General features: G+C 43.8%; 1 protein-coding gene across 7 annotated transcripts in view; it reads left to right on the top strand.

Moving 5' to 3' along the window:
• Positions 1–16091, top strand: part of GARRE1 (granule associated Rac and RHOG effector 1) — a 98600-nt gene that overhangs the window by 25706 nt on the left and 56803 nt on the right. For all 7 annotated transcript variants that reach the window (XM_062177357.1, XM_062177361.1, XM_062177356.1 and 4 more), the window contains one exon: positions 9045–10339. In XM_062177357.1, the coding sequence (XP_062033341.1) occupies positions 9845–10339 (495 nt within the window). In that variant the 5' untranslated portion in view covers positions 9045–9844. The remainder of the gene's footprint in view (positions 1–9044; positions 10340–16091) is intronic.

The following is a 16091-nucleotide window of genomic DNA, read 5'->3' as shown; positions in this document are numbered from 1 at the left end:
AGTGGTTCCTTGGAAAGGCTTCACTACCTCTCCACATATTGTGTCTTGGCAAAAATCCCTCTGTGAAATGATGAACTTGTGTGTTTCAGTCCATATTTCTTTCTTTTTCTTTTCTTTTTTTAAGAGATTAATTAATTTATTTGAAAGGCAGAGTTACAGAGAGGCAGAGAGAGAGAGAGCTTCCATCTGCTAGTTCACTCCCCAAATGGCCACAACAGTCAGAGCTGGGCTGATCTGAACCCAGGAGCCAGGAGCTTTTTGCAAGTCTCCATGCAAGTGCAGGGGCCCAAGCATTTGGGCCATCTTCTACTGTTTTCCCAGGCCATAGCAGAGAGCTGGATTGGAAGTGGGGCAGCTGGGTCTCAAACCGGCACCCATGTGGGATGCTGGCACTGCAGGCAGTGGCTTTACCTGCTACACCCCAGCACCCGGCACTGGCCCCTCCATGTTTCTCTTTTACAGCAAAGATCGGCACAAATATACTAGATCTGTTAAGTAAAAACAAGTTTTCATCTTTTTTTAATATTTATTTATTTGGGAGGCAGAATTACACAGAGAGAGAGAGAGAGATCTTTAATCTCCTGGTTCATTCCTCAAATGGCCACAAAAGCTAGGATTGGATCAGGCCAAAACTAAGAACCAGGAACTCCAGCCTGGTCTCCCAGTGGGTGCAGTGGCCCAAGTACTTGGACCATCTTCTGCTGCCTTTCCAGGCACATAGCAGAAAGCTGGATCAGAAGCTGAGTAGCCAGGACTTAAACCAGCACTCCAGTATGGGATGCTGGTGCCCCAAGCTGTGGCTTAACACATTGTACCACAGTGGTGGCCCCCAGAGAAGAAATTTAAGTCATTGTTGGCTGCTTCTGAACTGGTTGTTTCTTTTTACCCTAGTTTTTTTTTTTTTTTAATCTTTTTTTATTTTTTATTTTTTTATTTTTAACATGCAGAGTGGACAGTGAGAGAGAGACAGAGAGAAAGGTCTTCCTTTGCCGTTGGTTCACCCTCCAATGGCCGCCGCGGTAGCACGCTGCGGCCAGCGCACCGCGCTGATCCGATGGCAGGAGCCAGGTGCTTCTCCTGGTCTCCCATGGGGTGCAGGGCCCAAGCACTTGGGCCATCCTCCACTGCACTCCCTGGCCACAGCAGAGAGCTGGCCTGGAAGAGGGGCAACCGGGACAGAATCCGGTGCCCGGACCAGGACTAGAACCCGGGGTGCCGGCACCGCAAGGTGGAGGATTAGCCTAGTGAGCCGCGGCACCGGCCCTCTTTTTACCCTAGTTTTAATAAGATTAATGTTAACAAGTAATCCTGTGAAAAAGTTGCTGAGTTTCTGTTCTTAATAACATGCTTAGTGAGTGTGTAAGCACTCCCTTGTATACTATTATGACCTACAGACAGATTGACTATCATATAGGTTCAGACTGCTGAACCAAAGTACAATAGATTGTGTGACTTAGAAACAACAGAAATTTATTTCTCAAAGTTCTCAAGAGTACAATTGTTTTTGAGGTTCTGGTAAGGCCTTCTTCCAGGTTGCAGATTGGCGACTGCTCACATAGCAGAAAAGAGTGAGCTAGCTTCCTGGTCTCTTCTCACACAGGCACTAATCCCATTTATGAGGACTACATCCTTATGACCTTACTGCCTTCCAAAGGCCTCAGCTCCAAGTTGCAGCACATTGGAAATTAGATTTCACCATATGAGTTTTGTTGGGAAACATTCAGTCCACAACACAGATACGCCCCTGGTCTTGGAAGTTCAGTTCTGCTTGTGGTCGTATGAGGTACAAAGGGTTCCATGTGTATTTCTCTGTGGTTCCACTAAATGCTGTAGCATTAACCTTGGCCTTACCATGCTTGCTTACTTGCCAGACCAACATTAGGTGCCGGAAGTGAGACTCCATTTTCTTTTTTTTTTTTCTTTTTTATTTATTTATTTATTTTTTTAAATTTTTGACAGGCAGAGAGTGGACAGTGAGAGAGACAGACAGAGAGAAAGGTCTTCCTTTGCCGTTGGTTCACCCTCCAATGGCCGCCGCAGCTGGCGCGCTGCGGCCGGTGCACTGCACTTTTCCGAAGGCAGGAGCCAGGTGCTTCTCCTGGTCTCCCATGGGGTGCAGGGCCCAAGCACTTGGGCCATCCTCCACTGCACTCCCTGGCCACAGCAGAGAGCTGGCCTGGAAGAGGGGCTACCGGGACAGAATCTGGCGCCCCGACCGGGACTAGAACCCGGTGTGCTGGCGCCACAAGGCAGAGGATTAGCCTAGTGAGCCGCGGCGCCGGCCTGAGACTCCATTTTCAAGAAGTTATCTGTTGCTTCCATCTCTCGGTAGCCTTCTTCAGGAGAAAAGGGAAACGTGGGGAGTGTGGAGGGCAATTGGTTCTTCACCTAGGGCTCCAGTTCCATAACTGAATGGAAATTTTGGTGTTTTGGATGTACATTTGACTAAGGAATGTTCTATCAACTTCTCAAAGGAATGAGTGAGCTTTCCTTCTTGGCTACCTTCTTTCCATTCCCCCTTTGTCTGTATATATGGACACCAAAGAACCATGTCCTGGAGCAGCCTTTGGAGAGCCACTGCAAGAATGCCGCAGTACAGGCAGCTTCCCCTGTGTGCAGTCAGAATTGCTTTGCCATCTGTGCAGAACTGTGTGTCACACGGCTGAGTGTACAGCTGTGACCCGCTGTGATGCCTGCATAATTTGTTCCATATGTTCCTTTGAATTTCCCAACCTTTCTTGTAGTTAAATCGGCATCATGTGACTAATTCTGGCCACAGGGAAGTGATGTGTGTCATTTTAGTGGGTCATTGAGTAGGTATATTTTTTATTTTTTCTGCGCTGGGGTAAATGGAAGGTAAAAGTTCAGTGATGTCCCTGCATGTTTAAGAAGGGCCACCAGGGCCAGCATTGTGGTACAGTGGGTTGGGCCACCGCCTGTGACACCAGCATCCCATATGAGCACTGGTTTGAGCCCTGGCTGCTTCACTGCTGATCCAGCTCCCTGCTAATGTGCCAGTGAAAGCAGCAGAAGTTGGCCCAAGTGCCTAGGCCTCTGCCACCCACATGGGAGACCCAAATGGAGTTCCAGGCTCCTGGCTTTAGCCTGGCCCAGCTGTGGCCATTGCAGCCATTTTGGGAGTGAACCAGTGGATAGAAGATCTGTTTTCTTTCTCTCCTCCCCTCCCCTCTTCTCTCTATCTCTTTGTCACTCTGCCTTTCAAATAAGTCTTTTAAAAAGAGGGGGAGAGTGGGACACCAGACCCACATTGAAATTCACATGAGCAAGAAAGAAATAAATTGGGTTAAGCCACTCACTTCAGGATTTGTTCCTGCAGCTTAGCCTGATCTGTCAGTCTGGGTAGTTCAGAACAGAACATTTATATTTTTGGAATTCTGAGAATCACAGTACTCAAGTTTGATCCTGAGAATATGAGTTTAGAGCCAGACGTTCAGGACTTTTTTGAGCATTTATATTCCAGATTCTGTATAGCAGCATTTGAATATAGATTTCTTTTTAAAAATGTTTTCAAGATTTATGTATTTATTTGAGAGGTAGATTTAGAGAGCGAGAGAGAGTCCATCTACTGGTTTACCCAAATGGCTGCCATGGCTGGGGCTGGGCCAGTTTGAAGCCAAGAACCAGTAGCTTCATCTGGATCTCCCATGTGGCAGGGGTCCAAGGACCATCCTCTGCTGCTTTCCCAGGCACATTAGCAGAGAGCTGGATTGAAAGCAGAGTATTGGGGACTTTCTAGAAAGGCTTAATACTACACTGCATAAGAAGTTTGATAAGTAAAATGCAAAAAGACCCTAGGTTAGTGGGAATATAGACAAAGGCTATTGACAATAATTGAATGGGAAATTGACCATTTCATGCATATACAGGAAATTTTAAAGTAATCACAGATCATTAAGACTATAGTAGCATAATATTCTTTTTTTTTTTAGTTTTTTTTTTTTTTTTAATTTGACAGAGTTAGTGAGAGAGAGAGAGACAGAGAGAAAGGTCTTCCTTCCATTGGTTCACCCCCCAAATGGCTGCTATGGCCGGCGCTGCGCCGATCCAAAGCCAGGAGCCAGGTGCTTCCTCCTGGTCTCCCATGCGGGTGCAGGGGCCCAAGCACTTGGGCCATCCTCCACTGCACTCCTGGGCCACAGCAGAGAGCTGGACTGGAAGAGGAGCAACTGGGACTAGAACCGATGCCCATATGGGATGCCGGTGCCGCAAGGCAGAGGATTAACCAAGTGAGCCCCGGTGCCGGCCCCTAAAAAAATTTTTTTTAATATTTATTTTTTATTTATTTGAAAGACTGAGTTACAAAGAGGAGAAGAGACCTTCCATCTGCTGGTTCACTTCCCAAATGGCTGCAATGGCCAGGGCTGGGCCAGGCCAAAGCCAGGATACCAGAGCTTCTTCCAGGTCTCCCACGTAGGTGCAGGGGCCCAAGCACTTGATCCATCTTCTGCTGGTTTCCCAGGCACATTAACAAGGAGCTGGATTGGAAGTGGAACAGCCAGGTCTTGAACTGGTGCCCATGTGGGATGCTGGTTTTGCAGGTGGAGGCTTAACCTGTTATGCCACAATGCTGGACCTCAAAACTATAGTAGTATAACATTGTTAATTATTTTTTGACAAAGATATAAAGCAAAATTTGTGAACTTTATTTGCAACAATATTGATACAGTTTTCTTTCTTTTTAATTTTAGCTCTCATTTATAAGAGTTCTATGCAGTATTTGTTTTTCTATGTCTGGCTTATTTCACTCAACATGACGGCCTCCAGTTGTATCCATTTTGCTGCAAATGGTAGAATTTTGGGTTTTTTAATAGCTGAATAATATTCCATTGTGTATATATACCACATTTTCTTTTTCTTTAGCTTTTTTTTTAAAATTTATTTGACAGAGTATAGACAGTGAGAGAGAGAGACAGTAAGAAAGGTCTTCCTTCCGTTGGTTCACCCCTCAAATGGCCGCCATGGCTGGCGCTGCGCTGATCCGAAGCCAGGAGCCTGGTGCTTCTTCCTGGTCTGCCATGCGGGTGCATGGGCCCAAGCGCTTGGGCCATCCTCCACTGCACTCCTGGGCCACAGCAGAGAGCTGGACTGGAAGAGGAGCAACCGGGACTAGAACCCAGCGCCCATATGGGATGCCAGTGCTGCAGGCAGAGGATTAACCAAGTGAGCCACGGTGCTGGCCCCTTCTTTAGCTTTTTTAAAATTTTATTTAAGTTATAGAAGTTTCATATGCTTTATATATAGAGATTTAGGAACAAAGTGGGGCTTCCCCTCCCTCCTGCCCATGTTCCCTCCCCCCTGCCCTTGGATTCCATTCTTAATTTTTACAATGATCTATTATCAGTTTCCTGGTAATCTTATAGTTAGCCCTGCTCTAAATAGAGGAGTTCAGCAAATAGTATGAAGAGAAAGAAAACAAAATAAAGCAAAACCAAATAAAAGATTATTCCTGAATGGAAGAGACAAGGGCTATAAGTAATCATCCATTCTCCAAATGTCTGTTTTGCTTGAGTACATTACTTTTCAGGTATTCTGTTAGTTGCATCAGATCAGGGAAAACACATATTTGTCTTTTGGGGACTGGCTTATTTCACAAAAGTATAATGGTTTCCAGGTGTGACCATCTTTTTGCAAAAAGCAAGATTTCAGTATTTTTTTTTTCAGCTGAGTAGTACTCTATAGTGTATATATACCATAATTTCTTTATCTAGTCACTAGTTGATGGACATCTGGGTTGATTCCATATCTTAGCTATTGTGAATTGTGCTGCAGTGAACATGAGGGTACAGATTTCTCTTTCATGTATTGATCTCTTGATTTGGGTAAATTCCCAAGAGTGGAATGGCTGGGTCATATGGTAGGTCTATATTCAGGTTTCTGAGGTATCTCCATAGTGTATTCCACAGTGGTTGCACCCGTTTACATTCCCAGCAGCAGTGGATCAGAGTACCTTTTGCCCCACCTCCTCACCAGCATTTGTTGTTTGCCGATTTCTGTATACTAGCCATTCTAACTGGGGTGAGGTGAAACCTCATTGTGTGCCACATTTTCTTTATCCATTTGTCTGACGACAGATACCTTGATTGATGACAAATTCTGGCTATTGTGAACAGTGCTGCTTTAAACATAGTGGTGCAGGTATCTCTTTGACATGATGTATTTATGTCTTTCGGGTATATACTCAGCAGTGGGATTGCTAGAGCATATGGCAAGTCTGTTTCTAGTTTTTAAAGAAATCTTCACCCTTTTCCACAACAGCTGCGCTAATTTACATTCCCACCAACAGTGTATAAGTGTTCCCCTTTCTCCACATCCTCACCAGCATTTGTTACTCTCCCTGTTTTGTCCATTCTGACAGGGATGAGGTAATACCGCATAGTGGTTTTGATTTGCATTTCCTTGATAGCTAGTGATGGGTGAGCATTTTTTCATGTATTGTTGGCCATTTGTACTTCTTTTGAGAACTGTCTTTTGAAGCCCTTTGTCCATTTCTTAACTGGATTGGTTGTTTTTTAAGTTACTGATATATTTAGGATATTAATCTTTAGTCAGATAGGTAGCTTACAAATATTTTTTCCTATTCTGTTGGATGTCTCTCACTCTTGATCGTTTCCTTTGCTGTGCGAAATCTTCTGAATTTGCTGTAGTCGTATTTGTTTAGCTTTGCTTTTGTTGCCTGTGCTTTGAGATTCTTGTCCCAAGAAGTCGTCCCCTACGCTAATGTCTGCAGGTTTCCCCTGTTTTTTTTTCCAGCAACATAGTAGTCTCAGGTCTTTTTTTTTTTTTTTTTAATTTTGGTCTTTGATCCATCTTGTTGATTTTTGCATTTGATGAGAGGTATGGATCCAATTTATTCATATATATCATTCATACACATGCATATCATTCATATATATGCATATATGAATGAAATATATAATTCACATATACATATACACACATATATATAAATGAAATATATAATTCATATATATATATATATATACACATATCCAGTTTTGCCAGTGCCATTTGTTGAAGAGATTATCATTACTCTACTGTATGGTCTGAGCACTTTTGTCAGAAATCAGTTGACTCTATGTATGTGCATTAATTTCTGGGCTCTTTATTCTGTTCCATTGATCTGTGTGTTGGTTCTTATGCCAGTACCAAGCTGTTTTAATTTCTATAGCTTTGTAGTAGTAAGCTTTGACATCAGGTATTGTGATACCTCCAGCTTGATTTTTTTCTTGATCAGAATCACTTTGGCTATTCAAGATCTTTTGTGATTCTATTTGAATTTTAGGATTTGCTTTTCTAATTTGTAAAGAATGTCATTGATATTTTGATAAAGATTGCATTGAATCTGTAGATTGCTTTAGGTGTAGACATTTTAATGATTTTGATTTTTGTAATCCATGCTTTTCTTATATTTTTATTGAGTTTTTCATCTTTTTTAAAGTTTATTTTTATTTATGTATTTGAGAGGTATAGAGACAGAGAATTCCTATATGCTGATTCATTCCTAAAGCCTGCAACAGCCAGGACTGGGCAGAGCCGGGCCTGGGCTGGAGCCAAGAATCAGGAACACAACCCAAGTCTCCCATGTGGGTAGCAGGAATTTAGTTACTTGGAGCCACTACAGCTGTGTCCTAGGGTTTGTGCTGGAGGGAAGCTGGAGTCAGGAGCTGGAGCTGGTATTCAAACTCAGGCATTCCTCTATGGGATGTAGTCTTGACTGCTAGGCCAAAGGCCTGCTCCTATTCATCTTTTATTTTTGAATAAATATTTTTTGAATAAATATGTATTTTGGATACTAGATACTTAACACATATATGATTTTGAAATATTTTTGTCCATAATGTGGTTTGTCTCTTTACCTTCTTTTATGCACAAGATTTTTACTTTTTATAAAGTTCATTTTTTTCTGTTTTGCTTGTGCCTCAGGTGTCATGTCTAAGAAATCATTGTCTAGGCCGACGCCGTGGCTTAACAGGCTAATCCTCCGCCTTGCGGCGCCGGCACACCGGGTTCTAGTCCCGGTTGGGGCGCTGGATTCTATCCCGGTTGCCCTCTTCCAGGCCAGCTCTCTGCTGTGGCCCGGGAAGGCAGTGGAGGATGGCCCAAGTCCTTGGGCCCTGCACCCACATGGGAGGCCAGGAGAAGCGCCTGGCTCCTGGCTTCGGATTGGCGTGATGCGCCGGCCGCAGCGGCCATTGGAGGGTGAACCAACGGCAAAAAGGAAGACCTTTCTCTCTGTCTCTCTCTCTCACTATCCACTCTGCCTGTCAAAAAAAAAAAAGAAAAGAAAAAAGAAATCATTGTCTAATCTGAGGTCACAAAGATTTGCATCTGTGTTTTTATTCTGAGAGTTTTATAGTCTTTAGGTCTTATAATTTTGAGTCAATTTTTTAATAGGAAGTGAGGTTTTACATGTGGCTACTTGGTTGAGCACTATTTGTTTAGGTTGGTACCTGGATGAGGATGAGAAGAACCCTGTCTATAGAGCACTAGCCAGCTAGCTGCTTGCCTCTCCAGGCTGTGTTTCTGTGCTGTGTTGGTGTTCTGAACAAACTGTTGTCCTGCTTTAGGCCTTTACCGAGGTGGTTCTTTCACTTGATGAGCCCTACATATCCCTTTTGCATTTGTCAGAATCTATCCTACAGGCAAGGCAGTTCTTGCAGTGAATAGGCTGCAGGTCATGGTCTTTTCTTTGTCATCATGGAAGTGTGAGCTCTTTGAGGAGGAGCCGGGGAATGCCACACACTGAGTTAGGCCTTGTTTCATGTATCACTTTTTAGCCTCAGCTTTGGAGTGCTTAATGTAGAATGCATGATTTTTGTATGACAACTTGAGGACTTTTCTACAAGTCATTTCCTGGTTCAGCTTTCATTGTTGTATCTGGTCCTGTAAGATTGTCATGTGATTTCTTACTTCTTTGATTTGTAACCCACCTATGTGGATGATAGCATAACAGGAGCTAATGTTCTGGAATTACTCATTGTCCTATAGCTTTCCTAACTTTATCCTATTTTTTCTCCTTACAGGAAATGACTTAGAGGCCTTACAAATACATTTGTGCATTCTTGCTTCAGACTTTACTGTTGAGGGCCAGCCCAGTCTGGAAGTACCTCTTGTTCATGTTGCAAGGAAACCACTACCTCAGCAAACAAAAGGAAAGGAGTAGAAGACTTACGATAACAAATGACATCTTTACAAAAAAACAAACTTGTTTTCAGAAAACATTAGAGGAAGTTTGGACATTTTTGGCGTTGGGGAGAACCTTTGTAAGTAAATGGATTTGACGAGCAGGCTCTGTCAAGGTTCTTCAGAGACGTGATCTTCCTTCTTCAGGACTTTGTGTGACGTAATTCTGTACTGCTTTTAAAATTGCTGTTGATCAGCTTGTGGGTTTGGGGTTCTAACTTTTTTGATATATTGAAGATACATTATATTACATTTTTAAAAGTTAAGTTATTTTTCTGCCATTGTAAATAGAATTATCAAAATATTGTTGCATAGCAATTATAGGTAAACGTTTTTCTCCGCAAGCATATCTTTTTATTGAGAGTGGAATGCTAAGCAGTTCTTATACAGCATTTGGGACACACTTTTATTTTTTGTCAGTGGTTCTGCATACACTGAAAATAATAATTATATAAAACCTGCTGCCCTTCTTACATCTACATTGGGTCATATGGTCATCTGCCTCTTAGAAATGTCTTTTTTAAAACTTACATTTGCAGAGGTTCACTATTTTTATACCTAGCTACAGTTTTGGGGGAAAAAAAGGAAAAATATCCACACCCTGACCTGCTTGTAGTCACTAGGACAGTTCCCCTCCCGCATGTATTGCTGCAGTGCCCAGGACAGTAAAATGGACTACAAACGGCGCTTCTTGCTTGGCGGGTCCAAGCAGAAGGTGCAGCAGCACCAGCAGTACCCGATGCCCGAGCTGGGCCGAGCACTGAGTGCTCCCCTGGCATCTACGGCCACCACTGCCCCCTTGGGCAGCCTGACTGCTGCAGGCAGCTGCCACCATGCTGTGCCCCACTCCACTCCCATTGCTGACATCCAGCAAGGCATCTCCAAGTACCTGGATGCCCTCAACGTCTTCTGCCGTGCCAGTACCTTCCTCACAGATCTCTTCAGCACTGTGTTCAGGAACTCTCACTACTCCAAGGCGGCCATGCAGCTCAAAGATGTGCAGGAGCACGTCACGGAAGCAGCCAGTCGGCTGACCTCAGCCATCAAGCCTGAGATTGCCAAGATGCTCATGGAACTTAGTGCTGGGGCTGCAAACTTCACAGATCAGAAGGAATTCAGCCTCCAGGACATTGAGGTAGTGTATCTTTTGTGTCATACCTGGGTGAAAAGTACATTCCAGAGGAAAGTGAGGGCATTGTCTGAGTTTTTTTCAAATCTCTCTAATGGTGGTCTTTGTCCTCTTTTGTTGATACTCTCTCCCTGTCAAAAATTTGTGTTTACCAGCTTCTAAATTGCTTTTATTTCAAATTAAGTAGGTTAAAAGATTAGTAAACAAACAAGCCTGTGTGTCATGTCTGTGTCCTTTAAATTTTCAGACCAGAAACTACTTTCCATATAGCATACTGTTTTTTTTTAGGAGCCAGAAGCTTCATCTGGGTCTCCCACAAGTGTGGCAGGGGCCCAAGCACTTGAGCCATTTTCCACTGCTTTCCCAGGTACATTAGCAGAGAGCTGGATCAGAAGTGGAGCAGCCAGGACATGAACCAGCTGTCATATGGGATGCCGGAGTAATGAGGCTTAACCCACTGTACCACAACACCGACCTCACATTTGAGTTTTTTTTTTTTTTAAGATTTACTTATTTATTTGAATGGTAGAGTTAAGAGAGAGGTAGAGAGAGAGAGAAGGAGGTCTTCCATCTACTGGTTCATTCTCCAGATGGCCACAGCAACTGGGGCTGAGCTGAAGCCAGGAGCCAGGAGCTTCTTCCGGATCTCCCACCCGGGTGCAGGAGCACAAGGACTTGGGCCATCTTCCACTGCTTTCCCAGGCCATAGCAGAGAGCTGGATCAGAAGTGGAGCAGCTGGGACTCGAACCTGCACCCATACTGGATGCTGGTGTTGCAGGCTAGGGCTTTAACTCGCTGTGCCACAGTGCTGGCCTCACATTTGAGTCTTATTCAGTACATTTCCTAGGGTCCTTGATCATATTCTCCCATGCATGGGGCTCTAGAGTAAAGTAGCAGATTAGAATATGAGTTTCATCAGAATAAAGATGACCTTTTTTCTTGTCTTTATTTAGAAAATGATTTATTTTTACTTATATATTTATTTTTTAAAAGTTTATTTTTTATTTCAAAGGCAGAGTTAGAGAGAGAGAGATCTTCTAGCCATTGGTTCACTCCCTAAATGGCTGCAAATCCAGGGCTGAGCCATGCAGAAGCCAGGAACCAAGAGCTTCATCCAGGTCTCCCATGTGGGTGCAGGGGCCCAACCACTTGGGCCATCTTCCACTGCTTTCCCAGATGAATTAGCAAGGAGCTGGACCAGAAGAGGAGCAGTCAGGACATGAACCAGTGCCTGTGTGAGATGCTGGTGTTGCAGGTGCTTAACCCACTGTGCCACAGTCCCAGCTCCAGGAATTAATTAATTAATTAATTTGTAAGGTAGAGTTACATAGAGGCAGAGAGCGCTTCTCCATCTACTGGTTCACTCCCCAAATGGCTGCAGCGGTCGGAGCTGGGCTGAAGACAGAGCTGGGCTAGAGTTTGTTCTAGGTCTTCTATGTGGGCACAGGGGCCCAAGCACTTGGGCTGTTCTCCACTGCTTTCCCAGAACATAGCAGAGAGCTGGATTGGATGTGGAGCAGCCGGGTCTCAAACCAGTGCCCATGTAGGATGCTGGTACTGCGGGTGGTGGCTTTACCCACTATACCACAGCACTATCCTCAGAAAATAATTTACTAAACCTTTGATCTATTATGCTAGTTTGGAAGATTTTCAATATTATTTTTAGCTTCTAGGAGAGCTACTATTAGATTGGTTTTCTATGTGTCTTTGTACATCCAGGCTAAGTTCCTGATGTGAGGTGCTCTAAGAATGTCCCCTTCCTATCCTGGTACTGAAATTATTACTCTTTTGAGCTGAGTATGATGAAAAAGCTCATACTGCTTTAGGTTTTAAGAAAAACTACCATTAAGTAATAAACTACTTTTTACTATGTTTAAAAGTGATTTTGAGAGAGGGCCAGCACTGTAGCGTAGTGAGTAAAACCATTGTCTGCAATACCAGCATCCCATATGGGTGCTTATTTGTGTCCTGGCCATTCCACTTCCAATCTGCCCCCCAGCTAACTGCCTGGGAAAAGCAGTTTGGGCCTCTGCTTCCCATGTGAAAGACCTGGAAGAAGCTCCTGGCTTCTGGCTTTGGCCTGGCCCAGTCCAGGTCATTGTGGTTATCTGGGGGGTGAACCAGCGGATGGAAGAACTCTGTCTTTCCCTCTGTGACTTTCAAATAAACTAAAATAAACTTTCAAAAATAAAAGTGATTTTGAAAGTGTTACCAAGAGGAACTTAGAATTTTTAAATAGATACAACAGTGTTAGTACAAATCAGGGATCATCAAACTTTTTCTATAAAGGACATATAGGAAATTTTAGGTTTCATGGCTACATGTGGTCTCTGTAAAATATTCTTTTATTTTTTAAATAACCTCTTTAAAATATAAAAGCCAATTTTATCTCATAGATCTGTCTGTTCTGTGGACTGGACTTGGCCCATAGATTGTAGTTTCCTGCACCTGCTGGTATAAATGTGTAACCTCTTTGGGTCATTTCTACTTTGAATCTGTGCAAGTATATTTATAATTTCTGATTATTTCCATAATTGTGATCATATTTTATATCCAGGAAAATAAATTTAAAAGATTTTTGGGATTTAAAAGATTTATTTGAAAGGCAGCGTTAGAGGGAGAGGCATAAAGGGAGACCTTCCATCCACTGGTTTACTCCCCAAATGGCTGCAACAGCCAGGGATGGGCTAGGCTGAAGCCAAGAACTTCTTCCGGATCTCCATGTGGGTACAAGGGTCCAGGTACTTTGGCTGTCTTCTGCTGCTTTATCAAGTTCATTAGCAGGAAGCTGGGTCAGAAATGGAGCAGCCGGGATTCAAACCAGTGCCCATATGGGATGCTGGCATTGCAAGCAGCGGCTTAATCCTCTACGATACATAGCCAGCCCCCCAAATTATTATTTTTTTTAAAGACTTATTTATTTATTTAAGAGGTGGAGTTACAGAGAGAGGTAGACAGAGGTCTTTTGCCCTCTGGTTCACTCTCCAGATGGCCGCAACAGCTGGAGGTAGACCAATCTGAAGCCAGGAGCCAGGGCTTCTTCTGGGTCTCCCATGTGGGTGCAGGGGCCCAATCTTCTGTTGCTTTCCCAGGCTGTAGCAGGGAGCTGGGTCAGAAGAGAAGCAGCTGGAATAAGAACTGGCGCCTGTATGGGATACTGGCGCCACAGGTTGGGGCTTAGTCCACTACCCGACAACACTGGCCCTGAAAATTATTATTTTAAAGTGCTTATAAAATGGCTTGACAAAGTTTAAAATATATTCAGGGTTATATGCATGGGGGCAGGTTTTGGTTAAGATGCCACTTCCGTTACTTGTATTGCATATCAGGGTCCCTGTTTTCAAGACCTGGCTCCACTTCCATTCCAGCATTCCCACTAATGCACACCTGGCAGGCAGTGGTGATGTCTTAATTAATTGGGTTCCTGCCACCTGCATGGGGGACCTGGACTGAATTTCTGGCTCCTGCCTTTGCTAATGTGGGCATTTGGAAAGTGAATGGCAATTGGGAGATTTCTCTTTCACTTCATCTCTGTAACTGTGTCTCTGCCTTTCAAATAAATAAAATTTTGAAAAAAAAAAATTACACATGTAAAGCTTGCCTTTACATGTACATCTCAAAAGAAATTTAAGCAATGGAACTTCTGCTTTACTTCTTCCATTCCCAGTCCTTTAGCCAGAAGTGACCATTGGTAACTGGCTGGTATGTGCCACTCCAGACTACCACGGCTACTGCATGCACAGGTACATACTTGTGTACACACACATGCGTGGCTTCAGCTTTTATTTGCTGTACATAAAGTACCACATGCTCACTGCTGGCAATAGCAGTCAGGGACACTTTGCCCACTTGTGGGAAATATTGAACAATATGAGACCACCACTTCATGGTGATGTAAGCACTTTTAGCTTTACTTAGGATTTCAAGCAAGTACGGTTTGAAAAAGAAAGCCAAAGGCTTTTATTTTAACCTGAACCTTATTGAGCTCCTCTTCAGGCCTTGCCCCAGGTGTTGGAGGAGACAGCTGGAGCTGCATGGCTGTTTGCTTTCCAATTCTTGAGGGCAACTGTCCTTGTTTGCCAGGGCAATTAGTGCTGGACTAGTCATGAAGTGTAGGGGACTTAGTAAATTACAGGGATATTGCAGCATCTGCTTTGTCCCTTCTGCTTTCCTGGGATCAGCATGGACCCCTTTGAGTTTAGAAGGGAAATATTTTTTACTGTTTTAGTCTGGAATTTTGACTTGGCTTTCCTCTTTGAAATGGTGATGCGGATAGTTGGAATACTCCCATGTTTTTGTACATAATGGACTAAAGGGACTTTCCAAGGCTAGTCTGGAAACTAAGTGCTATTGATACACTTTAGAATCTGAGTCTTATAGATTTCAGATAGCTAACTTATAAGTGAATTTTTTCTTTTTTTTTTTTTAATTTTTGACAGGCAGAGTGGACAGTGAGAGAGAGAGAGACAGAGAGAAAGGTCTTCCTTTGCCGTTGGTTCACCCTCCAATGGCCGCCGCGGTAGGCGCACTGCGGCCGGCGCACCGCGCCGGTCCGATGGCAGGAGCCAGGTGCTTCTCCTGGTCTCCCATGGGGTGCAGGGCCCAAGAACTTGGTCCATCCTCCACTGCACTCCCGGGCCACAGCAGAGAGCTGGCCTGGAAGAGGGGCAACCGGGATAGGTATAAGTGAATTTTTAAAAAAAGATTATTTGAAGGGCAGAGAGACATAGAGAAAGAGAGAGTGGTCTTCCTTCTGCAGGTTCACTCCCCAGATGACTGCAACAGCCAAGGCTGAGTCAGGCTGAATCTGGAAAGCTAGGAGTTTCATCCTGGTCTCCCACATGGGCCCAAACACTAGGGCTATCTTCCTCTCCTTCTGAGGCACATTCTCAGGAAGCTGGGCTAGAAGTGGAACAACCGCACTTGAGCTGGCACCTTGGTGTGGGATGCTGGCATCGCAAGTGATGGCTTAGCCCACTCTGCCACAGTTCTGGCCCCTTGTAAATGAATTCTAAGAAATAGTTGCTCTGTCTGCAGACTTAACATTTTACTTTTTCCCCAGAGCAGTATTTGTTGTTTGTGGACTTTGGGTATTGTCAGGGGGTTTAGCCATAAGCCAAAAAGGCTCTCTATTAGAATGTCCACCAACTGAAATGAAATAGTTAAGCATTTGGATTTTTTTTTCCTGTTGGCTTTTCTGGAGTTTTATAAGCAAAGTCCTAAGAAGCACTTTAACATTCATCCCTAGGGAAAGGAATCTGTGGCCTAATGTTGCTGAACTTGACTGTGGGTAAGGAAAAGCCTTAAATTCGGGAATATTCTGATGCTTAATTGTTTAAGCTTATGACAAAGTATGACCCCTCAGCCTTTAAGGTAGCCAGTGCAGTCTTCTAATGCTCCCCAGGGGATTCTGACCTACAGCCAGATTTGAGAGGTGCTCATTGATTTACTTATGCCTGGTTCCAAGACTTCACTTGCTGGCTGTGAGCTCTCTCGCTCTGCTATGGGGCAGGCAGAAGTCCTGTCTAGTTTTTCATTGGTGACTTGGTCCCTTAGCCTCATGCTTCACCCTCAGTCTCTCTGGTAGTGGAATAAGTTGTGACTGTGGTGTTTCACTAGCTTATTACAGTGCTTCTGACACTTTCTCAAGTGCATTGGCCTGAGAAATGAGTTGTGGGGCAGAATCAGATATTCATTTAGAAATTGAATCTATTTCTTATTGCCTCATAGCCTTGAGAAAATCTTAACATTTCTGAG

The sequence above is a fragment of the Lepus europaeus genome, chromosome 19, assembly GCF_033115175.1.
Source record: "Lepus europaeus isolate LE1 chromosome 19, mLepTim1.pri, whole genome shotgun sequence".
Lineage (NCBI taxonomy): Eukaryota > Metazoa > Chordata > Mammalia > Lagomorpha > Leporidae > Lepus > Lepus europaeus.
This window is presented reverse-complemented; position numbering and strand designations above follow the sequence as displayed.